This window comes from Pteronotus mesoamericanus, unplaced genomic scaffold, assembly GCF_021234165.1.
Source record: "Pteronotus mesoamericanus isolate MK-2021 breed Mesoamerican mustached bat unplaced genomic scaffold, CSHL_Meso_final contig_2, whole genome shotgun sequence".
Classification (NCBI taxonomy): Eukaryota; Metazoa; Chordata; class Mammalia; order Chiroptera; family Mormoopidae; genus Pteronotus; species Pteronotus mesoamericanus.
Genome location: NW_026555084.1, coordinates 14477746 through 14505122, shown reverse-complemented (window position 1 = coordinate 14505122; position 27377 = coordinate 14477746). Strand labels below are relative to the sequence as shown.

Here is a 27377-nt window from a genome sequence, read left to right as displayed (position 1 = left end):
TCTTCCACTGATAAACCACAACTATATTTGCATATCCATGAGGGCATTTTTTGCAATGTTTGGGGGCATCATAGCATTTTATTCTGCACAAGTCATAATTTAACCTAATGTTGTCTGTTTCCAACTTTTTACTATTATAAATAACACAAACTCCTCTTGCATAAATTTTTGCAAACAAAAGATTCTTAGGATAAAGTTTTAGAAGTGAAATTAGTGGGTCAGAGGGCTACACCTTTTAAGGCTTATGTATTATAAAATTGTCGTTCAGAAAAGGACATAGCAATGTGTAATCCCATCTGTAGAGACCAAGATTGCTTTTCAAAACCCTTCCCTCAGCTGAGTGTTATTTTTAAAAGTAGGTCAGTAGGTCTTGCACATGATGAAATCCTTTTCTACCCCCCAAACTTCTCAGCCCTTCCAGCCTAAATCAGCTCTCAGTGGCTTTAAGATAGATAGGTAGATGGATGATGTCCTTCTAGGTAGCAAAGTCACCATAATGAGGACAGATTACTAAGAGATTTGATTTATCCTTAACTGACGTCTGGTATACCCATATCTCCAGGGCAACAGGGTAACTTGCTGATGGAAAACCAATTTTCACACATGTGGTTAAAGGATAATCAATTTTTTTTTTTTTTTTTTTTTTACTTTCAGAATGTGAGAGCAGGAAAAGCCCTTCATAACCATTTAGTCCAGTCCTTCATTTCATAGGTGGAAAAACTGAGACAGAGAGAGGGAGGAATTTGCCCGAGATCCCGCGGGAAATAAGTGGCAGAGCCAATGGTTGGACAAAATTACTGCTAAGTTCTCTTTGGTCTGTCTGTGACTCTTCCCCTTGGGAGTCTATCTAGATAGAAAGCCCTCTTCCCCAACATCCACTTGGCTAAAGCTGATGCTTTCAGGGCAGCTGCTGCCCAGTAGGGGAAACAATTGCTTTTGTATTTAAAAATATGTATGGTTTCTGTTTCCGGGAGTATCACAGGTAAATCGCATCCCTTTTCCCATTAAATGAGGCTGATCATGTCCATAGTTGAATGTGGTTTTGGTCAGGAGGTACAAAAGACCTCCAAAAATACCCTCCCCTCAAAAGGGCACAGCCTGAGAGGTGTCACTACCGACTTGTGTCACCTACATTTCTCTTGGAAAGATAAAGAAACCACTCGTTAATATGGAGATGCTGGGGTTTGATAAGTATATATGACATCCATAATAAAAGCCAAACTGGGGATGGGAGGACGGAGAGCTCTTAAAATAAAAATAGATAATGGTGTGCATAGACACCTGTGGAGTTGGCTTTGAAATGGCTGGTGGGATGGATCAACTCATAGAGGGCTTGGTATATGCCAAATATGCACCCCAAAAGGCCCAGGGTGCTGATCATGATGTCCTTTGCAATGGTGGCACAGCTCATGTTTTCAGGGTAAAAAGTGATGAGTTCCAGGAGGGGCGGGATGATGAGCGCCAGGGCACTGCTGCTCACGGAGCCCACCAGGGAGATGACCAGGTCCAGGTGCGGGATGACAATGGCTGAGACACCTGCGGGGAGAGAGGCAACTTAGAGTCTCCGAATGTTCCTGCAAGAAGGGAGCCCAGAGACAAACCATTTCTTTGGAGCCTTATAATTCCACAGATGCCTGCTAAGCCATCCTGGAGAGGTGGGGAGGGAGCCCATTGCAGACGTGGGCAGCAGGTCAGGAGCTGTGGACTCCCACGTCTCTCTTAACAACTAATAGGGATGTTCTCCTTTTATGTTTTATTTTATTGGGTTTTTCACATATCATATTTATTGAAAAGGTCCCTCCTCCACCTATCTATTATAACCCTCTCATTGTAGAGATGGGGGAATCTAGAGATCTAGAGGGAGCTGAATGTGCCCACAGTCACAGAGCTGAGATGAGAACCCATTGAAATGCCCAATCTAAGACCTTTCCCACTTTCCTGTGCTGCTTCCCCTTTATAAGAAAGAACTTGGTACACCATAAATACTCAGCAAATGCTTGGCTCTTACCCAGACACTAGATCTATGGTGAATTTGTACTAATCTACATAATAAAACCACTGTCTAGAAGCAAGGATATAAAAAATGAGAGATGGCTCGTTGCTGTCAGAATCTCAGTCACTTGTTTTCATGCTCTTAAAAGGATCTGGGTAATTAAGAAGGACGTACAACATGAAGACAGCATTAGGCTGCTCGCTCCCTATCTCTTCTATAAACACATCTCCATCTTTGAATGAATAAATATACAACTTAGGTGATTCCACTTTATACAAGCAAGTGACTTTCTTAGGAACAAATTAGGGAAAATCTGTTTTGGAAAGCACCATTACTACTTTGTTGGATCTTGAAGAAAATGTCACTGTTTGAAAAAATTGCTCAGAAAAGGAGAGAGACTCAGACTCTTATGGTTGAGAACTCATCTTCCCTGTCGGGGGATGGTCCCCATCCACAGCATTCCATCATCAGATGTTTAATACATTGCTTAAGGAGGTACAGAGAAAAGTCAGCGTCTACTCCAAGCGAGCTCACAGTGACAAGACAGAAAAGACATGTTCAAGGAAGCTCTAAATCAAGGTAGACTGGAAGGGTGCCCCAGAAGGGAGAGATCCGGTCATCTCAACCCACAGCTCAGAGCCCTTCCCTGGCTCTCCCTGGCCTGACCTCCTTGCGCCCTGCAAATCCTCTGGCTTCGTGTTTTATCACTCCCACTGCTTTTAGTTTTCCAAAGAGGCCAGATGTAAATACCGGCCTCAGAGCTATGCAGAGCCTGCCCCCTACACATGGTACAGTCTTCACTCCTCAGTCTACCTCCTCCTCCTCATCTTTTCTGCCTGAACTGAAATATCACTCCACTGGAGAGGACTCCCTGACCTGACCAAGGCTAAGTTATAGGACCTTCTTATGTGTTCTTATGAACACATAAGGTGTCCTGTTCTTATGATCTCAACCATGAGATGGTACATTTTTTATGTGGTATGGTTATTTTCTTGCATATATTTCCCACTCAACTATAAGCCTCAGGAGGGCAGGAGCCATGTCTTCTTCATTATTGTGTCCCCAGTGCCTAGCACAATGTCAAGCATATAGTAGGTGCTCAACAAATAATTTTTGAATGAATAAAGGGTAACAAAATTGACAGATGAATAGAGGAAGAAGAAGCAGTCATTCAACCTATACCAGAAAGGGGACATGTTATCAGGTTAGCTGTGTCTAGCAATGCCTTCCAGGATGCCAAGTGGCCTGAACTACTCAGTTCTTTTTTTCAACTTACACTCTTCCTCTTAGGAAGGGTCTCAAAGCAATATACTGACAAGTTTCTGATGTCTTGGTATGGATGGGAACTCTGTAACACCTTAAACCAAGCAGGTGTGCTGTTTCTGCTTATAGAACTCCAGTTATGGGATGTATACCATCTGATAGTATCTTCTGCTGGGCTGCTCCAAGAGTTACACAGTTTCTTCTGACTCCGAACTGAGACTGGATTCTCTCAACTTCACACTTGGACTCATGGGAGCTTTAGGACTCAATTTGTCTGTTTTCTTTCTCTCTTTCACAATAGTCCCACAGGTAGTTGAAGTCAAATACAGAAGTTGCCCAAGCCCTGGCTTCTCCAGGCAAAACATCCCTAGTTCTTTCCCTCATTCCTCATGGGGCACCTTGTCTGATCTTCTCTCTCTGGACGTGCTTTGAGAAAGAATCCCTCAGCCTTGTTCATGATGTTTCCCAAATAGCCACTATAGTGCCTCATGTAGAATGAACGAGTGAGTAAGTGAATGAAAAGAAGCATGAGGGAAGGAAGAAAGGGAGGGAGGGTGAAAGGGAGAGGAAATAGTGCCCCCCCACCCCACGAAATGATCTGCTAGACCTTCACATACCAGCCCCCTGGGGTTTTTCCCTAGAGTTAAGCACAGCTTTATGGTAGAGGACTTGACCCTAATTCATGACAGGAAGGAATATGGCTCAATGGAAAACACAGACTTTGGTGCTATACAACCCATATTCAAATCCCAGCTCTGTCACTTAGCAGCTATATGATTTAAGCATGTTACTTAAATTGAGCCACAGTTTCCTCAATTGGTAATACTACATTGATAGGCTGTCATGAGTGTTAGATAGTATCACTACCGCGCCCGGCATACAGGAGGCATATAGCAGTGTGATTGAATGAATGATACTTCTTTCTCCTATGAGCCGGCTACCTTCTGTGTGTAGGCAGTAGAGATTACTGTAATATTTACTAGGTGGTAGATCGGTTAAGCCCATTTTTCAGGTGGAAAGCTGGGGTTCAGGGAGGTAAATTATCTTGCACAGGTTCATGAAGACGGCAAGTAGCAGAACCCATGATAGTGGGGTAGATGCCAATGTGGCTCCCAGCCACAGCTTTGGGCGATGAGTGCCCTTTTATCCTACTCACAGGTCAGACAGACCAAGGCTGTGCGGACGGACAGGTCTGCAAACAGTGCCCAGTTTTCTGACACCTGGGAGACGATGAAGGGGATGATGATCTCGGCTGGGACATGGAACTGGAGGGCGTAGGTGAAGAAGATGCCAATGGAGTATATCAACTTGACCGACTGGTACAGCCTGCAGGCAGACAGACGGGATGTGAAATGTGTCATGGCTCCTGGGCAGGGCCGTGCAGGGCTCAGTGACTGCTCAGGAGCTGGTGCTTGGCGCTGAGTGACAGAGCTGGCTAACTTCCACCGACTCAGGCTGGACCTGCCATCAGAGACCCCTGCGAAGTTTAGTAAAGGAGCACATCCCTGGAGATTCTTATTCAACAGGTCTGTGGCCCAGAAATCTGTGCCTTTTTTCTTTTAGTTTTTTTAAGAAAGGTATATCTGCCCTGGCCAGGTGGCTCAGTTGGTTGAAGCATCATTTTGTACACCCAAAGTGTCGTGGGTTCAATTCCTGGTCAGGCACATACCTAAATTGTGGGTTTGATCCCCCAGTCAGGGTGCATACGGTAAGCAACCAATCGATGTTTCTCTCTCACATTGATGTTTCTCTCTCTCTCTCCCCCTTCCCTTCTTCTCTCTCTAAAAAAAAGTCAAGGAACATAACCTCTGGCGAGGGTTAAAAAAATAATAAAATAAAAAGGTGTATCTGCAAAGAGTAAAATTCATAACATTAAAGTCCTGCAGTGAAAAACCTCCCTCCCACCCTTGATTACCCGTCTCTAGTTCCTCTTTCCATAGGCAATCCTTCTAATAGTTCTCTTATAGCCTTTCCAGAAATAATCAGTGGATATAGAAGCTTATACAGAATGTAGGCACACACAGACACATATGCATGCACGCACACACATGCATGCAGTAGCCTCCTCTACACACTATTGAACTCTGTTTTTGTTCATTAACTATTTTTTGGAGATTGTTCCTTAGCAGTACACACAGATCAGGCTCTTCTATATAATAGCTTCTTGGTATTCCAATTGCATGGATATACTATAGATTTTTAAGCAGTCCCCAATTAATGAATATTCCAATTATTCCTGTTTTTTTGCCAGTAAACAATGCTGCTGAGGATATGCTTGTACATATATGCTGCACATATAGTGTACAATCCCAGAAGGAAAAATGCTGGGTAAAAGTCTGTGTGATTTGATATTGTCATAGCTGTTGTCATAGTGCCCATGCTGGTCCTAGCATGTTGGAGGGCTTGGGTCCCACACCCATGCCAAAACGGCGTGTGGACACAGGCTGCTCTCTGCCATTGGGTTTTTAAAAAATTGGCATTTCTGTTATTGTGAGGGAGACATAGCATTTTTTTCAAATATATAAGATGCCGTTTTCAGAGACATGTGTGTGAACTGTGTTATCATGGACATTTTTTCTGGGTTGTTGATCTCTTTCTTATGAGGGATTGATATCTGTTTATCTGTTCTTTAAGGCTGCTCTGGAGAACCTCATGACCAGCCAAGTTTAGAGTGGGTGTGAAGTCCCCATGGCACCGGTGCCCACGTTTGCCAGTGGACACCCTGGAAGGAAAGTGCCCTGTCTGAGGTAGCCAGGGGCAGCCCAGGTTGCCAAGAATAACAGCCTATACGGATGCTATCTGACTTGTGTAATACAAGTCACAACTTCAAAGAAATCTCATGTTTGTTACCTTATCCAGCCATTACCGCAACACAGTGAGGGGGCAGGGTTGGTGATATTTTTCTCATTTTGCAGGTGTATGTGGCCTTTGTGGGAAGTGATTGGTCCACCATCCCACTCCCACTGAAAGACCCAGGCTATGGGGACATATAACCATGACAATAGCTAACTTTCAGTGAGTGCCTACTCACTGAGTCTTGGACACTTTTCTAAGCACTTCATGTACATTAAACCAATTAAGCCTCACAATCACTCCCTGAGATAGCATGGAAGTCATCTGGGCTGTTCAACAAATATTTCCAGTTCTTCCAAGCACGTGGTAGAATTAAACCTCCCTGCCCCTTTGACTGATGAAGTGCTAGCAAAAGAGACGTGTGCTTTAGGCAGCTTCATGGGAGAGGGCATGGTTCACATGCTCTGGGCCATGGCAACCAGTAACATTTCAGGGAGTGGCTGTTCCATAGCCTGGGACCGGGAGTGGGGATGGTGCAGCCATCTCATATTGGACACGTAGCATGAGCATATGTTTAAGCATTTGTGTGTATTCAGCCATTGAGGTTTTGGAGTTGTGTATTATTGGAGCATAATGTAGTCTATCCTGATTGATACAATTCAGCATTAGTATTACCCTCATTTTACAGAGCATGGAAATGAGGTCTGCAACATTGGGTAACTTGTCCAAGGTCATACGAAAACCAGGATGCAAATCCCAGTACTCAGCTTCAGAACTGATGCTCTTAAGCACAAGGCTATACTGACTGCTTAGTCACTAGGTACCCTGTAGTGCCAGGATAATAATAGCTAACACTCAACAAATGCTATGTGCCAGCCCCCAAAATGTTCCTTGGTTGAATGAATGAATGAATGAATGAATGTACAGATGAAGGGATGATTGAACGTAAGAACTCCAGACTGAATTCCAATGGGGTCATAACCATAGCAGTATAAGCCCACTTCTGGAATTGGGGGCCCAAGTAGAAGCCTACCGGCAGGACACTCAATTATTACTCTGGAGTTATACTTTTTGTTGTTACTGTTTCTATTCCCCAAATACTCCAGGTCATTCCTGTTTTAGGGTCTTTGAACTGTAGAGCCAGACAGATTCCATTTCAGTTTTAGCTTCTCACAAATATGAACTGGGAGAGTTACTTACCTCTCCCAAACATCAACTTCCTCATCTATTAAGGGAAGTGATAGTAAGAATGCTAACTCATAGGGCTGTTGTGAGAATTAAATAAAGCACAGGGCCTGGATTATTAAATTTACCTGTTATTATAATGTTAACATTAGCAGTTAATACTTGCTCTCATGATAACCCAAGGGAATGCCACATTCTCTTGCTGAAAGTCAGAGCCCAGGACTCTCCCCACCCCACCCCGGGTGGCAGGGACGTACCAGCAATTGGGCAGGTTGAGAATGATGCTGGCCTGGGTATCCGACCCGAACTTCATGTAGCCGAGTGTCCCCAGGCAGATGAAGAGGATGATGACAAGGGACATCCCCAAGAACAGAACAAAAGAAAACTGCTCTGGGTGCTTCATCTGGTTTTTGAGAGGCAGAACCTAGTGGTGAAAGGAGGTTGTGAAAGAAGAGGTAGAAAGGGAAAGAAGAGGGAGAAGGGGAACCTTGTGAAGGAGCAGGTTCCTCACAAGCACAGACATGCTTTTCCTGGTGGCCCGGGGCCAGGAAGGAGGCTCTCCACATGGCCACACCCCCTTTCATTTCGCTCCTTGCTCTCTATTGTCAGAAGTGCCTCCCTCCTCCACTTGGGCTGATAAGTGAATCCTCACTCAGTCTTCAAAGCTCAGAAGGGGGCATGGGGCAGTTGGTGCCCTGAGAATGGGTCCTGACTTTCCCCTCCACCCAGGGAAGACCATATTCTGCACGGATCATAAATACTATTATTTGCTCATCTGGGGCAACGACCGGCTTCCTTAGAGAGCAGTAGGGATCATTCACTTACACCTCACATCAATCTTACCATACCAACGCCTTCAAACGTGAAGATGGCTGTGCCGAAGAACAACAGGAAGTTCTCCCAGCCTGCCATCAGGGGCAGGTTGCTGGGGTCTGGAATCTCCTGAAATGAAGGAGAAGAGGGGTGATGGCTTTGCCATGGCACACAGATCGTCACCTGGTGGAAAGCTGGGCCACGCCTGACATCGGCAGAGACAGTGTTGGGAGCTCCCATCAGATGGCTAGACTTGGCCGGCCTTCTTGTGCTTTAAAAAAACTATTTTTATTGTGGTAAAATACCCATAGTATAAAATTTACAATTTTAGCCACTTTTAAGTGTATAGTTCAGTGGCATGAAGTACATTAACATTGTTGTGCAACCAACACTACTGGCCAGTCCAAAACCTTTTCATCATCCCGGACTGAAACTATGAATCCATTAATTACACCCCATCATCCAGCCCCTTGGTAACCCTTATTCTCCTTTCTATCTCTATGAATTTGACTCTTCCAGGTACCTCATGTAAATGAAATCATACCATATTTGTGTTTTTGTGGTGGCTTATTGTGCTTAGTGTAATGTCTTTAAGGTTCATCCATGTTGTAGCATAGATCAGAATTTCATTCCTTTTTAAGGCTGAATAATATTTCATTGTATGTATTTACTACATTTGTTTATTCATTCATCAGTTGATGGGTATTTGGGTTGTTTCCACTTTTTGGCTCTTGGGAGCCCCTTATCTTTAAATGTGGGACCCAGGGAGGAGAGAGGAATTCGCTGACGCTGCTCTCCAAGTCAATGGCACAGCCCAAGTAAGAATCCCAGCCTCCTGTTTCCCCTGATGCCTCTTCTCCATCACTTCTCTCAGAGCCGTGTAGTCTATTGACTGGTAGAGCAGCTATCATGAATGTAGAGGGGGAAATGATTTGAAAGGACTCCTGGAGTCGGCGGAATAATGGCTCCCCAAAGACGCCCTCATCCTAATCTCTGGCACCTGTGAACATGTTACGTGACAATGCAAGGGAGAATAAAGTGTTCAGACTGAATTAAGGCTGCTCATCAGCTGACCTTACAATAAGGAGACTATCCTGTGTTATCCGGGTGGGCCCAGTGTCATCACAGGGTCTTTAAAAGTGGAAGAGGGACTCAGAAGGGAGAACCAGAGAGAGATGGCAGCATGAGAAAGCTCTGGCCTGACATTGCTGGTTTTGAAGATGAGCCAACAATGGATAGGGAAGCCTCTAGAAGTTGGAAAAGACAAGAAAACAGATTTTCCCCATCAGTCTCCAGAAAGGAACAACCCTGCTGACAACTTGATTTTAGGCCAGTGAGACCTCCAGCATGGTGGGATAAATCTGTGGTAATTTGTTACAGCAGCAATGGTAAACTAATACAACCACAAAGAGTTTCAAAGGAATTGAACCATAATGGTGGAATTTCAGGACCTGTGATGATAGCACAGCCTGGGCTTGGGAGGCAAACTGACTGGCGTTAGTAAAAAATTACTTTCTGTTTATCCGTTTCCTTGTCTGTAAGTTGAGGATAAAGGCAGCGCTTCCAAAACAGTAACAAGGTGAAGATAGGAGTGAATATAGGAGAAGAACTTGGAACTAAGTAAATCAAATTCTCATATCATCCATGTAACCCTGGTCCACCTGCCACTGTTATAATTTTTGCTGATTATTTGATTGCAATTTATCTTCCCTAGTATGTGAATGTAGCCTCCGTGAGAGCGGACGCCCTGCCAGTTTTGCTTACCACTGAGTCCCCAGCCCTTTGCACAATGCCTGGGCCACAAAAGGTATTCGGTAACTGGGTGTTGAATGACTCTTTGTTGTGCAGAGTGACAAAGATGATGGTGACCACAACTAGCTTTTATAGCTTGTGGTAAAAGTGTTGACAGCTGCCACATAGCAGGGACTGCTCAGAGTAGGGGGCCTCCTTCCTTACCTTCGCCTGCCCGTAAGGATGGTAACCCTCCCTGGGTGTCTCAGAAACCCTGGGCACCGTGGCAGTTTCAGACACAGACCTGCGTGATATACTCAAAGATCAGAGCCATGCTCCCCAGGGTGGTGATGTTGGCCAGAGTCGAGAAGACGGAGAGCACCTTGAGGTTCCGGATGAACACCAGCAGGACCAGGAAGGGCAGGATGGTCAGCATGTAGACGCGGATATCCAGGATGGGGGTCAGCACCAGGCTCTTCCTGGGCTGGCAGGTGTTGGAGGTCACGTGGGCTTCTTCCACTATCTGACACAGAGTGTAAAGAAGGGGGCGCAGTGAGGATTACAGATTAAAGGCAGGATACCCCCCTAAGTTTTTATTTCAGATAATTAACAGGGAGCTTTTTTGTACAACCTGTCCCCAATATTACGTAAGACATATTCCTGGTTAAAAAAAAAAATCATTCGCTGCCTATCTGAAATTCCAATTTTACCACACGTCATATATTTTTATTGCTAAATCTGGTTACCCTAACTCTGGTGCCCATGACCGTGACCACCAGAAACTCTTAGAATCATAAAGTCTCAAGGTCAAAGGGTCTTTTTGTCATCTAGCCCAACCTCTTTCTCTACCAAATGGTTTTCTTTCATAACTCCAGAGAAGAGAGGTTGATTACACAAAAATATTTCCTTTATTTTAGATAGCCCTAAAAGGTCAAGAGCTCTGAATATTGTGCGAAATCCTCCTACTTGAATATCCCATCTACATCACTTGTCATAGTTCTGGCTGTCAGAGCACAACGCATGTGCTCCCTCTACTCCCTGAAGTCAAGAGGGAGGGTAAGTGCGTTTGTCACACCTGTTGGAAATGGAATGAGGGCGAGGCTGTAGCTCGTTTGCCTTCTCTTTAATTAGTCATTTTCTGTAGGACAACCGTGAGGCACCTAAAGAAAATCCTACTAACACTTTTCAGGCTAAAAAAGTGTCCAGGATTTCTGATCGGATGTGATCACAAGTCTCTCTCTCTCTCCATCCTGGTCACACTCCTCAAGGGTTGCCTTGGCTTCCCTGTGATCTTTTAAAAAAGTGATTCCCAGGACTGAGGACTCCCAAGAGTGGCCTGATCAGCGGTTAGAAATGAAGCTGTCTCCTCCCATGATCTGAACGCAACGTTTTTGCTAATGCAGCCCTAGCTGGAGGAGGTCTGCTTAGTAGCTGCCACTCTGCCTAGAAGGGGCCTCTTTACCTGTTGCAAATTGTCTGCCATAAAAATAAAGTAGACACTGCAGAAGCCCAGTTGGGTGATGATTAATAAGAAGCTGACAGTGTACCTGGGAAGGAAAAGAAGAGGCAGACAGAGGGAGAAAAACTATTTTTAAAAATGCATTCATTTTTATTTTTTGAAATAATTATTTATTTTAAATATTTACCCACTTTTTTATATATTGAACATTTTCAACTCCAGAGAGAAAGTTGAAAGGCTAGTACAATTCATATCCATATATCCTTTAACTAGATATACCAATTGTTAACTTTTGGCCTTAACTGCATCATGTATGTATTTCATCCACACATGCAGGCACGCACATGTTTTTTTCCGGAACTATTTGAAAGTCAATTTTAGTTATAATACTTCAACTTTAAACACCTCAGCATACCTCTCTTAAGACTATGATCTCTGGTAAATCACCTTCAATATACTCAAACATATAGTCCACAGTTTTTAAATAACCGAGTTCTCTCCAAAATAACTTTTATAGCTGTTTTTATTCATTCATTTATTTTTATTTTTTTTGATTTAGGATCTAATCAAGGCTTGTATGTTGCATTAACACTCTGTCTCTTCAGTCTTTTTTTACATAGAGGAGCCCTGAATCCACCTTTTTTTGTTTTTTGTTTTTCATGACATTGTTTTTCTGGAAGAGTCCAGGCCAATTGTCATGCAGAATGCGCCCCCCTGGGGACTTGTATAACCGCTTTCTCATGATTAGATCCAGAGAAGCACTTTTGCAAGCACACGACATCTGATATTTTGTACTGTTTTTCATCATGTTGGGAGGCACGTGATATCCTGTGGTTCCACCCTGATGGTGACTGCCAGGCCTTACCACTGCAAATGCACGTTTCCTTCTCGTCATCTCGGAGGGGGCGGGGGGGGGACTTTGAGAGGGCATGAGTCTCCGACTCCCCTCAAAGCAAGGGTTTTAACATTCATTAATGACCTTTTTGCCTGAATCAACTGTTTCATCGGTGGTTGAAAGGTGGTGGTTTTCTAATTCTGTCATTTCTTCTAAATTGATTAGCTGGCATTTAAGAAAGATATATTCTTCCCTCCTCTTTTTTTTTTTCCTTTGGTGTCACAACAGACCCACATTAATTGTTTTTGAATTTGTGTAAGAATTTTAGCCAAACTGATAACATTCTTGGGAAGCAAGATCGCAAATGCTCCCTCTCATTATGTTTAAGTTTAATATATTATAGTCCATCATAATCCATGCATAATTCTTTTTCATTTTTAAATTGCTTCCAATTTGGGGATACATTTATTTTTTTAGGGAACAGAATATGTTCCTCTATTTAGTTTCTAATGTTTAGATCAGTGGTTTTCAAAATTGGGTTGTAGTACCAACTGCATCAGAATCATCTGAAATTTAAACAAAAAATACAGATTCCTGGCTCTCATATCAGCCTCCTGAGTCAGAAGCTGGGTGGTGTCATGTGAGACTTCAAAATGCAGATTGTTTTCTCTCTTTATTAGGCAGATTTTCAAACATCTACAAAAGCAATGGCAATGGTTTAATGCCTCCTTGTGCCCATGCCAGCTTCCACAACTAGTAACTTTTTTCCAATCCTCTTCCATCTATCCCTTCACCCCTGCATCACACACACGTCTTTTGTTGGAATATTTGTAGCAACTACAGACCTTGTGGAGCTTCACCTGTAAATGGTTCAATCTGCAGCCCTAATGGACAAGGACTTAAAAAAATATAACTCTCATGCCATTATCAACCCTTACAAAATTAACAATAATTCCTTTATATTATTTAATATTCAGTCCACATTCCTATTTTTTCACTTGTCTTAAAAATGTCTATTTTACAATTGAAGTCTATACATTGCATTTTGCTAAGTCTCTTAAGTTTTTAAAAAATGCTATAGTCCCCTGCTTTCTTTTTTTCACTTGCAACTTCTAATTTTCTGGAATAGTGCTGAAGCTATCAGATAATCCGCCCTGTGGTATGGCCCACTCTCTAGATCTACTTGACAACTTCATGCTGTCAGTTATTTTATTTCCCTATCCTCGTGTTTCCTATAAACTGATAATAGATCTAGCAGCTTGATTAGAATGGGGTTCATCCTCATCCTCTGGTGAGGATACTTCTGAGGTGTGCTCCGTACCCACTGCTGTACCCATCAGAAGACACCTCCTGTCTGGCTGTCCTGTGTGTAAACACGAAGTGCTCAGATTAGCGCCTGGGATCAGGTGGTGTCACTATTTTCTTCCTTTATGAAGTTTCCTGGTGACCTTCCACCTAATGCATGAGCATTCACTGATGATTTCTGCCTACATGAAATGGGCAGTTTCTAATCAAGCTGCCTTGGCACGCTACAGATTACAAATCACTGGTTTTGAATATTTTCCCAGCTCTTTCTCAGTTCCGGGAGCTCCAGAGATGTGGAGGTCCTGCCTCTGCCACTAAATGCTGTGTAACCTTGGGCAGTTTCGTTGCCCTATCCAGGCTTTGTTTTTTTCTCCATTTGAATAGGCATGGACAGAGTGGTCTCTAAGGACCCTCTTTCCTGCAAAAGTTTTACTCAGGGTGTCTTCGGATACTGATAAACCTTGGTGAGAAACGATGGGCAATTGTTACTACCCCAAGGTCTCACCTGTCCGTATTCCGAGTGGCCACTAATGCGGAGATCAATGACCTGCTGAGAGTTCTCGGCCAGTGATGAGCGGTCACGAGGCTGACTCACCATGGCCTGAGAGGCTCTGCTGGGAGGGCTCAAATGTCAGGTTCTCCATCGAATCTCTGCTCCGCCACTATCCCTGTCTATGTCCTTGGATGTGTTATTTTGTCTTTGAGAGCCTTAGTTACCTCCTGCTCCCAGGACAATAAAAACCTACCCTGCCTACCTCACAAGGTCGTTGAGAAGGTCAGAGGAGCAAAGACACGCAGAAGCATTTTGTACACCATAAACTTTTTACTAAGGCAAGGGAACAACCTGAATGTTCACCAGTAGGAAAAGGGTTAAGGAAATCTAAGGTGAACATCCATACCGGGGAACATCATTAGCCTTCAAAGAGAAGGAGGGATATTTCTATGTGCAGACATGGAAAGAAGTTCTAAATGTGTTGTCAGGTGAAAGAGCAGATTGCCAAAAAAATTCTAATTAATGTACAAGAACATACAAAACAAAATGCATATTTCCATTCCCACTCACATATCCACATACACGCAGAGAAACAGGAGTCTAGAGGAACATTGACTAACTAGATAGCAGTGATACTTCTTGGATGGAGCTATTGGAAAATACTCTCTGTATTGTTTGATAGTTTGCAAGAAGATAGTTTGAATAAGTTTGCATATTCATTTAAAACCTGTGTAACTAGAAATAAAGGAAGAACAGGGGAGGATTATTATTGCCGTTGTTGTTGTTATGATTACCACTATGACATTTGTGACGACTACCTTCCCCACACCGAGTGCGTCCTCAGCCAGGCATTTGGGCAGGTTTCGAGGCTGTACATCATGGCCTCTCCGTAGTTCACAAAAGTCTTCTGCAGTCTAGAGAAAGGACACGAAATGTATAAATTTCGAACATTTTTGTTAAAAGTACAATTTTCTCCCGCAGGGAGTAATTATTACATATTTGTGTGTTAACATGAAGCATTCTGGTTATTTTCTAACAATGGTACTCCTCAAATATTTTATAACAGTTTAATTTTAAAACTTTGAGGAGTCTGTCTTTTCTCTTTTTTTTATAGTAGTTTTTTTTAAAAAAACACTAATATTTAAGTAGATTTTTAAAAAGTAAGCAGGAGGTGTGGATTGATTAGGTCTGCACACCAGGAAAGGTGGGTGCGAGAGACGTGAAGTGCCTGCATCTGGTCGGGGGAGGAGGAAGCGGGGGAGGGGCAGGGGTCTGCGTTTCTGGGCTTACATCACCCCTTCCCACGGCTAAGGGTGTTGGGACATTTGAGAGGCCTGTTCTGGACCAGGTCCCACACAAAGGTGAAACTCAGGCTCCTGCCCAGCAGCCTTGTAGGATGTGACACCCACGTTCCAGCCTACCTTGTCCCTTCTCTAGGCGGCCCTTCCTCAGGGTGGGGAGGGCCCTGCTGAGGAACTGTCTATGAGTCAGTGAAAGCAGCAGCAGGCTGCTGAGGGCCTGGTCCTTGTGCTCATTGGTGGGAGAGGAACAGTTCCCCAGACTTGTCAGAAAGCCAGGGTTCGGATCCCGGCATGCCTTCTAAGATAGCAGGGAGAGCTTGCGTGAATCTCTTTAGATTTCTGAGCCTCAGTTTTTTCCCCAGGCACAGTCTCCGCAGCATAATCTTCTATTTTTACTATCATGCACTGTCTTGGCATTTCAAATATAAAAGAGGCCACATTGCATAGGGACTGGCAAATATATTCGCCTGAGGATTACTAATTCAAAAGCTATGGGGACCAGACCGGCATCAGTACTGGAGAGGGGCTGGGGGTGAGACAATGACAACAGCGGAGACAGCGGCAAACCCTCTGGTTCACATCCTGTCCGACAAGGGGTTGCCGGGACTCGGCTCCAGCTGGATGGAAAAGGAATGAAGCCCCAGCGGTGCCGGAGTGTCTAACCGGCAAGAAGAGGATGAAGATTTTTTTTTAAATGTGAAATCTCTATGTTTTAGATATAGACTAGAACAAAACAGAGCAAAAGCTATAGAAGTTCCCCCAAATATAACTGAAGGTCAGTTCTTCATAGTCAGCTCTTAGGCTATCAGTCTGTAACTTCCGTATTAGCGGGGGAAAAGTCAGCAAAAAAAAAAAAAAAAATATCAGGAGAAGGTTATCATGAATGACATAGACTTTAGAAGCCTACTCAGTGATATGATGATTGCAGCAGGCGTGGGGGAAGAAAAGGTTTGAAAATGGTTCAAGTGGAGTCAGAGAGGTCTTGAAATAGGGGCTCTGGTACTCCCTAGCTCTGTGACCCCGAGTAAGACATTTAACTCATATCTAAGTCTCAGTTTGCTCATCTGGAAAATGGGAATAATAATAGTGCCACAGAATTTTACTGTAAGTAGTAAATCAGAGAAGGCTTGCAGAGCTCTTGCCATGTGCCTGGCACAGTGGAATGCTGCAATAAATTTAATTGTTGAATGAGTAAGTGCTCTTACGGTGTTTTGTGAGCTGAAAAGTGCTCCACAGGTTAGGCGGGACTGATGCATTCTCCAGATACACCTATTTGCGTTTGATAAATTGGCTTTGTGAGGAGTTTCATTTACTATCTCTAGTTCGGCTTTGGAAGCCTTTCTGCACATCTCTGATGACCAGGTTGGCCTACACGCCTCGCGCAGGGCTGAGTGCTATGGATAGAGAGCCCCCAGGTGGCACGCTGTGAGAAATGACCGACCTTCCATGAACTGGTGGTTTATAAATGTGAAACTCTCAGCATTGTTTTTTTTTTGTTGTTGTTGTTTTTTTTTTTACTGCCTTTGTCTTTTCTTGGCATTGAAGTTTCAAAAATAGAAACACTGAGTATCAGATGCGTGCTTCATTAATGACTGCAGTCATTGTGAGCTAGTCATTTCACTGCTAAGTGTTTTTTACTTTTACTAAATTGTCCCTCCAAAGATTTGCCTGGAACAAATTTACCCTTACAAGGTGTGTGTGTGTTGGAGGTGGGGGAGGTTGAGGGTGGTGAGATTAAGAGGAAGAAAGTCATCCCTAAGTATCTCGCAGGTACGCGGCCATTTATAGAGCACGCTTCGCTCTTTTATCAATTTGATCTTTCTAGGTTCAGGGGTGCAGGAACTTGACAGTGTCATCCAGCTAGATAGCAGCAGAGGTGGACCTGAACCTCAGAGTTTCCAGGTGAGGTTCTTTATCACCGCCTCTGTAGAATCTAGAACAGGAGGGGTGGTGGCTTGAAGAAATGGCCAGGTAATTGGGTCACGCGTCAAAGGAAACTCAACACACCCTTGGACAGGGCCTGGCACCTGGGTGAGAGAGAAGCAGGACTCTCACCTCTCACTGAGGTGATGCGCACAGTTCAACAGGATGACCATGCAGTGCACAGTGAGGATCCCGATGGCCAGCAGGCCGATGGGACCGACCTAGAGGGCAGAGGAGAGGTGGGGGATGGTTAGTCACAAACTGATTGCTCCCACACCCGGCCCTTGCGCAGCCTGGGAGCTGGGACCCCTCTCAGAATAAAGCTGCCTTTGGGATGAGAGTCCTGCCTGAATGTCCTTGTGCCTCTGTTACCACGTGCAGGTCCAGCTGCCTGCCGCTATGAAAGCCAATACTCGAGAGACAGGTGCTGATGAAAAGGAAAGTGGTTTATTCAGGGGCCAGCCACCTGGAAGTTGGGAGACTCACGTCTCAAAGCCCATCCTCCCATCGCAGTGGAGGCACAGGTGTTTATAAGGAGGGGGAACAAAACAAAGAGATCAGGGAGGGGGTTGAAAAGTTCTCTGCGTGCAGACTAGCCCAGTCTGTTCTGGTAAGGCAAGTGATGGTCTGATGTGCGTCATCCTGGTTTAGTCATCTCGGCTTCATGACATCCTGGCTCCTCGGATAATGGGCAGCAAATCTCCTGGAGCTGGGATGCCTGAAGGTCCAAGTCTGTATCTTTTGAAACTAGTTCCAAGGATTCTTATACAAACATGCTGTTCATCAACAAGCTCCATATTAGTCAGAGTCAGCACTTACAGCAACAATGTCAAAATAAAAGTGGGGTGGGTTACAGTTTCCCACTGTTACACCTCTAGATGCTCTGGCTTATGTGCCCTTCTTAGCATCACTGCAAAGTGGCTGCCCAGCCTCTGCTAGGATGCTTCCAGTGACAGAGCACTCACTACCTCCCCAGTCTTAGGATTTTTTTCCCCTAGCAGCTGGTTGCCAACAGAGGCACTAGTGACATTTTGGGTCAGGTGATTCTTTGTTGTGGGGGCTGTTCTGTGTGTTTTAGGATGTTTAGCAGCATCTGTTGGCCTCTACTCATCAGGTATCAGTGGCATGCTCCCCACCAAACAAGTTGTAACAACCAAGAATGTCCCTGGACATTGTCAATGTCTTTGCAGGAGGGGTGAAAAATTGTTCTCAGGTGAGAATCACTGCTCTAGTATGTCTAATTTGTCAATATCCTTTTTATTTTTTAATAAAAATTCTATATATTCAAGGTATACAACATGATGATTTGATATACATATATAGTAAAATGATTATCGTAATCAAGTTAATGAACATATCTTCTCATATAGTTCCCATTTTTTTTGTATGTGGGAAGAGATTAAAAAGCAGGACTCATTATTAATCATGATCTCCCCGATGTGATCATAGGGTCATAGAATAAAGAGTGTCTCTCTCACCTCCTTTGTTCTGGACACTCATGCCCTTGTAGACATGACCTGAGATGATACTATCTATCATAAGGAAACAAGTGAAGGATCAAGAACATCACTAAGTTCACTAGAATGTACCCTCCATACAGCAGAGACTTGGTCTGATTTCCTTCAATATTCCCAGGCCCTCAACATGCACATAATGGGTGCTCAATATTGTACCTCAAATGAATTATGGTCAGAGGTTTTGGTGGGATATGGATGTTAAAGAAGTCATCTAGTGACTCTTAGGAGCAAAAAATTAAAGGATAAAAGAGCTATCTTACACAGCAAATACCACACTGACCAAGACAGCTTGGCCGAAGGTCTAGAACTTCAGAAGTTCTAGAACCCTGAGAATTCCAGAGTGGAAACCCCAATCTCTGGGTGAGAACTGCCACAGATTGGAAGTCACGACAGGAGCCAGGGTCTCCATATGCCTTCTTTAGACACAGGGACGGCTTTCCAGGCCTGGAGACAAGGAGAAATCCACTTCAATCAAGTGGAAATCATCTGTTTGGCATCAGTTTGATAGACATGAATTGGGACTTCCCGTGCGCCCCTGTCTACAGTAGGCACTGTGGGGAGGTGTTAAGATAAATCTGAGTTCCTGCCCTCAGAGCTTTCAGGCAAGTAAGGAAAATAGGGATCTTAAAAAAGGAGCATGTCTCATCTTTGTAAGTGCTGTAAGAATTTCAGGTGAGGTTCATGTAAGTTCTAGAAAAACAGAACCTGAAGGTAGCATTAATGTTAATAGGAAACAGTCAAGTTTTACTGAGGCGGGAAGGGAACGGCATAAGAAGAGACAGGTGGGTGGCAGGGAGTGTGGGGGTGACTGGAGAAGATGTCACCTTCATCTTCTAAGCCACTGTCTCAGCATCAGTCAAATGGGCTGAAACAGAAGCCACACATTCCAACAACTGCAGGGACCAGGCTGCTGATGTAAAGGAGAGGAATGGGCTGGATATAATCCTGGGCAGTGTGGGGGGAACTGTGGCAAGGTCGATTATGTGTCTGCCTGGGAGGATGGCGGGTCTTGAAGAATAACGGCGGGGGGGTGGGGTAAATGAACGAAGGTGGTCGAAAGGCGCAAACTTCGGCTGTGCGGTAAATAGGCACTGGGATGTGATGCACGGCGTGAAGACTGCAGTTAATACTGCTGTAAGGTGTTATTGAAAGTTGCAAAGTAGACCCTAAACGTTCTCATCTCAAGGAAAAAAGATCTGTGTAACTGTATCGATGTTAGCTAAACGTATAGCGGTAATCATTTTGCAATATCTGTAAGTCAAGTCACCATGTGGTACGCTTTCTGCATGACAATTACATCTCAGTAAAACTGGAAAAAGAGTAATGTCCTATCTCTTCCAGGCACATTCCACTTGGCTCCAGGTTGGCTCCTGCGGGCTGATGCCTGCAGACACGTTTGCTATTACAGAGGGTACCCCCAAATTGTCCATTGATAAACGGTGCAAAGGCCTTAGGGGCCCACCGCCCCATTCCTCCAAACAGGTAAAACTCATTCTCACCACCAGATCCCTCTTACCAATATGCCGGCATTTTTCATGGCCAGAGGAAGCCCCAGGAGCCCTGTGCCAATGTTGCATTTCCATAAATGGATCAAAGTTTGCATCATCCTGTGTGGGGAGAACAGGAGACAAGAGGGCATGTTAGGGGAAGGGAAAGGTGGTCCACAAAGCTCAGCCTCCTTCCTGCAGCTCCAGAACCCTCTGTTGGGAAGAGTGACAAAACCCGATGGAGTGGGCTCCGGTTTAATGCGCAGGCCCCAGGACCTGTCCTGGAGCATCTGATCCAGGGCCTGCGCTGGTTCAGCCAGCTTGACAAATGTTTAACATGCACTAAGCTTCAAAGAAAAAGTTGCTCACAATTGCTACCATCTGGATGACTCCCTGGTACCAATTTATTCATGAACTCATGCAATGGTTTCTCTCATGATTCATTCACTCAAATAATATTTATTGAGACCTACTAGATGTGGCATTTAGATAGACAATGCAAAATATTAATAATTTTCTCAATTTACAGGGTAATTATTGGTGCCAGGTCATTGATTAATTCACTCCCTAGAAAAAACATAATTTCCCACCACATATGGAGTATTTACTGATTCTAGGTCAGTCCTTCATCTACTTACCCAACCAATATTCATTGTGAACTTACTCCATGCTATGTATTGGATGCAATTGAATAACATTGCTATGGCACACACAGAATGCTTACCATGGGCCCAGCAGGGTGCTCGGTGACAAGACTCTAAATGTCCTCACCTGTGCTGGCAGCTCCGCTCCACTGGGGAGAGGGAAGGTGGGGACAGGGTCATAGAAGAGAATCAGAAAGGAACTAAAATGAAAAGTTGAGTGCAAACGCACTGAACCCAGAGGTAAGAAGCACTGGATTCCAAGTTCTAACTCTGCCATGAAGCTGCTGTGTTTGGTGGCTCCTTGGGGAAGGCCCCTAACTGTGGACACCTTGTGTTTCTTCATCTGCTGAGAGAGAGAGAATAATTCTTGCCCTGCCTACCTCCCAGGGACGTGGTAAGAATCAGAAGTAATGAAGTGATGAATTTCGGAATGGCGAAGTGCTCCTTGCATGCGAGGCGTGGTCTCCATCGCTGCCATCATCACCACCGCCATCTTCATCATATCAGTATCCCCATCTCCTTTGGTGTGCGGCCCTATAGTGCTCGCCTGTTAGAAGGGGCCCCTTTGGAGAGGAAGCAGAGCTGGGCTGATAGACAAAAGGCGAGCAAGGGCTGGCCTAGGCAGATGCAGGTGCCCCTTCCCCTCGAGGAACCAGGCGGACCCTCCCTGTGCAGTCTGAGCTGTCTGGAGGCAGCCGGGAGAGTGGAAATAAACTGACCAAGGTCACACAGCATGTCCTGCAGAGACGGTCTCTGTCCCATCGGCGAGGGAGTCTTTCACATTCAATGCCCACCTGGGACAGGGCTGGGTCCAGAGAACAGGGTGGGCCCCCAGGGTGTCTGTGACTTCCCGCATCTCTCCTAGTTCAGTCTCTGTACCTAAGCATGAGGGCACCCGTTGACCCTTTGCTTCTGAGAGGTGATGTTTATTTCTTGGTAACTGGAATTATTGGAAAATACATCAAAGCAAAACTTTAAAAAATGTTTTGCCAATTCTTTGATGATAATTTTTTCAAAAGACGTGCTCTTTCTCCCCCCTTCCTGCCTTCTTCCCTCCTCCCCTCCCTTCTTTCTCACAGTGGCATGTGGTTCCACTTGAATCAGATTTCCTGGAAAAGGTGAGGCAAGGTTTTGGAGAAACCATTGAGCTTAGCGAACAGCATCATAGATCAGGGCATTAGAGAGTAAAAACATTAAGTGAGGAACTCCCAGGAAATTAAAAAAAAATTAGTATTTATAGTTTTCTTTGAATAACATTACATTGCAATTATAAAAGGAAATTTAAAATTTCACCACATGGGAATAACCGCCTTTAACATTTTGATTGACATTTTTCTGGACATCCCTGTTTGCTTTTAAATGCACACAATTTTACACAAGGAGAATTATTATATTACTGTATCCTAAACTAATTTCCTTTATGAATAGCATGTCTCATATATTCTTCTGCAACCATAGATTTCCTTCATCACTTGTAATGACTACATTGTATTCTACTGAATGTGTGTGCCATACTTTACTTAAATGATTTATTATCATCTCTGAATTGCCAATTTTATAATAAGTGCTTCAATAAAATCATCATGCATACCTATGTTATCAGGAAAAATTCCTAGAAGTGATATTATTTAATCAAAGGATATATTTATATTTAATTATACTTAAAAAACCCCTAAATAACACAGTATGAAATTCAAAAGGTAAGATAAAAATAATAAGAAAAACTCTTATATAGTGAATATAAACCTCTCTATCTCTCAATTCTCTTCCCAGAAGCAGTCACTATTGCCAGTTTTGTGTGTGTGTGTGTGTGTGTGTACTTCCAAAGGAAGCACACACCAAAAAGTATTTGCATGTTTTATATAAATATATGTTAGGATTTGTAACACATTAGAGCATCGCCATCTATGAAGATACTAATTCAAATTTTTTCCCAAAAGGACAGAAGAGGGGGCATTTCTTGACACCCTTATAAACACTGGGTATTATCATTTACAATCTCATTATGCCCATGGATATTATCTGATCTGATTACTAGGCAATGGTCTGGTTGGCAATAAAGTCTTAAGAAAAGATTCCATGTTTCTGAGTCTATGGCAGTAGAAGTAGGGACTTGGGGCTAAGAGGTGACCTTTTGTTTTCTGGATGGATTTGCTGTTGGGAGGGAGGAAGAGAGGGAGAGAGAGACAGAGAGAAAACGAAGAAGAGCAGATGTCGGGGAGGAAAGCAGCCAGCCTAAGACACAAAACTGTTCCTGGGATCAAGAGGCTCACACTGGGGATGGCTACTCTATCTGGGTTCTTTGCAAAAACTGGACAACAGGTGTAACACCCAGAGCCGCACGGATCAACCTTCTCAGATTCTGAAGTTTCTGTCTTTCATCCCTTCATCTCTGGTTCAATGGGGATAAGCAGGTAAAGAAGAGAAGTAGGGAGACATGGCCCAGAGCTCTCAGAGCCACAGCGCTTGACCTCAGATCTGGAAGGGCAGGGTGGTCACTTACGACAACGTATTGCCTTCCTCAGCAGGATGGACATCCTCTGACCTCGTATTACTGCTGCTCTTGGAGATTGACTTGGACCCGTCATCCAGGGAGCTGGACTCACTATTGTCGTCCCTTCCAAGCAATGACGTCTTCGACATGGTGGGTAGGTGGCAGTGGCTCAGGGTTAAGGCCTGTAACAGCCTCGAGCCAGCCTTCCATGGGTTTTTTCCCCAGAAAAACCAGTGCTGGTGGGCAGGGGAAGCTGATGTTGACTATGCCTCACCTGGCTTTTTGGGGACTTATGAGAGTCTCATCTCGGGATGACTCTCAGTGCCCCTTGTGTTTGATCGGCCACATGCCAGGACTTGCCTGGACTTTCAGCCCCTCCCAGTTTAGCCCTTAGCGCTACAGGACAAAGTGAAGAGTATGACTGGAGAGAAGAAGACACCATTGGACTGGAGGTCCTGGTGCCTGGATGTGGGGCCAGGCCCAGTGCTCTGCTGTGTCTGGCAAGGAGGAAACTGGAGCTACCTCACAATGGAGGCTGCCTGGCCAATAAGGTGCTGCAGAATCCCAGGGTGCAGGTGTGGCCCAACAGAGTAGTCCGGCTACCCCATTCCCGGGCTGGGGCAGGGGGTGGGTGGGGGTGGGTGAGGGTGGGTGTGGAGGGGGTGGGTGGGTGGTGAAACTTGGTTTTTAATGCGCAGTTCAAAGGCTACCTGCTGAGACTTTCTGAACAGGAGGCATGTATGGACTGCCACTCATTTGAAAAGGAGTGCAAGTAAACTCAGAAAAAATTATTTATTCAGAAAACATTTATTCAGCATCTAGTATACAGAGGTGGGCAAAAGTAGGTTTACAGTTGTATGTGAGACAGTTTATTCTTGTTTTATTATTATTTATTATTATATTTATTATTATTATTAACCTACTTTTTCTCTCCTCTGTATGCGAGGCACTATTCTCCATACTGGGAGCAAACCCTGTGTACGTTTTGGGTAAGAAACTTAAAAGGAGAGGGAGGAGTAAGTGCAAAGATCCTGAGGCAGAAGAGTGCCTGGGGTATTTCAGGAATGATAAGACTGTGTTGCTAGCTCCGTGTGCACAGAGGACAGGGGGGATGAGGAGAGGGGGCATATGTCTCGTTTTCCCAGGACTGTGCTGGTTTGTGCTTATTGTCGTGGCACAATTAATAATTAGTAATTAAGAGCATTACCTCTTTTCACTGTCAAAAGTATCCCAGCTTGAAGGATAAATTACACGATCACATCAGAGATGTAGGTCATGTAAGTGGAAGTAAGAAACAATGGATGGAATGGGGTGGGCAGGAACCTGTAGGCCACTGGAATGCCTTTGGCTTTTACTGAGGGTTTTGAGCAGAGAAGTGACATGACTTGGATTTTAACAGGATCTCTCTGGTCATTTTGTCGGCAACAAATTGAATCGGGGCGAGAACAAAAGCAGGGATATAATCAGTTACAATAAACTAGGAGGCAACTGCAATGCCCCAGGTCAACAGTGGGTTAGACCAGGGTGGTAGCTAAAGAGATGGTGAGCAGTGACCAAAGCCTAGGTATCTCTAAAGCTAAAGCCAAGAGGATGTGCTGATGGACTTGATGTGTGGTGTAAAGGAAAGACAGGGGTCAAAGGTAACTCCACTGTTTTTGGTGTAACTGGAAGGATGGGACTGGCATGAAAAAAAGTCTCAAAGATGCCTTTGCAGAGCAAACCCAGGCACGCTGTCCTTTGACTGTAGGTTTATTTGGAAAGGTCTGATCAGGCTACTTATGAAGATTATGGGGGGACTGAAGTGCTCCCCACGTCAACCTTCAGTAATGCTCCAAAATCAACTCTATGAGCCTCTTCTGTTCCCTGAATATCAAATGAGATCTTTCTCTTCTCTGATGCCCTAAAGCCTTTTCTCAAGTTGAAAACAATTTCCCCTCCCCAATGCATTTATTCATTGCTTTAATACTTAGTAGTGAATGCCTGCTCTGTATTAGGCAGGCACTGCAGACTCAGCAATGAACACTTTCAAGGAGTCTGCACTTTAGTAGGAAGTAGGAAGATGGCAAGAAACAAACAACAAGACAGTGACAGATTATAATAAAGGCTATGCTCATTTCAAAACCAAGTGAAACAGTCACAAAACTACAAAAGTGAGAATCGCCACCATCCAGAGAGAACAGCTATGAAGACTTTAATGTGCTTCGTTCATGCACTTGTCTTGCCACCAATCTGATGTGTGATACAGCTTTTTAAAAAATTGTGAGGCCCTGGCCAGGCAGCTCAGTTGTTTTGAGCATTGTCCCGATGTGCCAAGGTTGCAGTTTCCATTGCAGTCAGGGCACATGCAAGAATCAACCAACGAATGCATAAATAAATGGATCAACAAATCGATGTTTCTCTCTCTCTCTGTCTCTGAAATCAATAAATTAAAAAACTGTGAAAAATACACACAACATAAAACTTACCATTTTTACCATTTTTAAGCGTGCCATTTAGTAGTGTTAACACATCCACCATTGCCCTGGATGGGTGGCTCAGTTGCTTGGAGTGTTGTCTAATACACCAAAAGGTTGTGGGTTTGATCCCCGATTGGGGTAAGTATGTGAGGCAACTGATGATGTTTCTCTCTCCCTCCCTCTCTCTCTAAAATCAATAAATATATTCTTGGGCGAGGATTAAAAAAAAAAGCCTTAATATGTTGCCATATCCTATTTGCTATTATTTTTGTTTAAGGTCCTTGCATTTTTGTATTTGGTCATAGTTTTGGGATGTGCTTTGTTAGATTTTGGTATCAGAATCAGGACACCTACATATAAAAAGTAGGACAGACTTTCTTCTGTCTATAACTGTGAAGAATTTAAACAGCATCAGGAAACCTTGTAAGATGGCTTTGCTCCTGATTCACTATACACCTTCCCTGAACCCCCATCTTAATTTTATAGCTGATTATTTGTAAAGGGAGATTATTGAGTTTCTAATGTTTACATATATGTAGTCCATTGGACATAATTTTCCTATTTGTTTTTTCCACTTTGATCACCACCATTCAAAGGTCTCTCTTGGGCTCCGCAGGGTAGGGAGGAGTGTTGGGGCACAAATTTCTGAGTCCTGGACCCACCTGTCATTACATATTTGATGGTCAGCATCTTTCTTAATACCTGTGAACATGTTTCCTGGTCTGAAAATGGGGACAATGACAATACATACTTCACAGAAATGAAAGGAATAAATGAGATTATCCTACGAAAAACAGTAAGTGTTCAAGGAGGGAAGGAAGGATTTTCTAAGACTCTTGATTCAATAATAAGCTCCAAAAATTAAAGAATCAATAAGTTAAATGTGGGGGTGGGGGCAGAATGTGTGTAAAAGCCAGTACCAGGTAATCAAAAATTTTAATCCCAACACTCAAACACAGTTCTAACGGTTGGTAGTCTTTAGTGTTGTTGGCAATTACTAATGAGTTCCTTTAGCTTGCTTTTATTGGTTACATCAGTATTGCTAAATTTATTTCTTCTTTCCAAGATTTTACTTTCTCCATATTGATCTAAATAATAAGGTTAACCTGATGATTTTGCACAGTAGGGTTCTGTCCTTGGAGAACGAGTGTGACTGTTTTTCGATAACAGAGAAGACCATGTTTAACTTAGTAAGGATGAATGGGATGATAGTGGATCAGGGTGAGAAAAACAAGGTCAGAGAGAGGACGATGGCTTTGCCAAGGCTCTGACCGACCAGTGGAAGTCCTTTGGGCCTGCCGGTGAAACGGAAGCGTGGGTGGAAGTGATAAGCCACCCTCTGGCTAGACGGGCTGTGGCCCACTACACAGGCTGAATGTCCCGTCTCCTAGCAGGTACTCTGCAGGCCATGGGATCTGGGTGTGGTTGGCCAGCCCGTCCCCTACCTGAGCAGGGCTTGTGCTCCTGAAGCACTTTCTGGAAATCCAACAGGTGGAAAGTAACAGAAAAGGAGCAGACCAGGACTTGGGAAATGGGGCAGACACATACTCCTCCCCACACCGCCCACCCCCCCAATTTTCCCTAGGCTGCATAGGGAGGTTGATGGTTAAAAATAAGCAGAAAAGGCCTTTTTCAAATGTTCTCTTAAAACTGAGGGTGAAAGAAGCATGCGTCATTCCCGTAAA

General features: G+C 44.1%; 1 protein-coding gene across 1 annotated transcript; it reads right to left on the bottom strand.

Moving 5' to 3' along the window:
• Positions 1-1246: 1246 nt before the first annotated feature.
• On the bottom strand, positions 1247-23385 carry SLC36A3 (solute carrier family 36 member 3). The gene is made up of 10 exons (XM_054568595.1): positions 23246-23385; positions 20128-20218; positions 17227-17315; positions 14689-14784; positions 11241-11325; positions 10083-10301; positions 8078-8176; positions 7492-7658; positions 4413-4582; positions 1247-1536 (listed from the first exon to the last, which is right to left on the bottom strand). Exons 1-10 carry the CDS (start codon positions 23383-23385, stop codon positions 1247-1249), a joined length of 1446 nt encoding a protein of 481 aa, XP_054424570.1.
• Positions 23386-27377: the final 3992 nt, after the last annotated feature.

Excerpts from the sequence above, each read along its gene's own strand:
- SLC36A3 (XM_054568595.1), bottom strand. The coding sequence starts at position 23,385 with ATGTCGAAGACGTCATTGCTTGGAAGGGACGACAATAGTGAGTCCAGC. Across the intron at positions 20,219-23,245 it reads GAGGAAGGCAATACGTTGTC|GATGATGCAAACTTTGATCC; the intron begins GTAAGTGACCAC and ends CTCCCCACACAG. Across the intron at positions 8,177-10,082 it reads TCTTTGAGTATATCACGCAG|GAGATTCCAGACCCCAGCAA; the intron begins GTCTGTGTCTGA and ends CCTTCATTTCAG.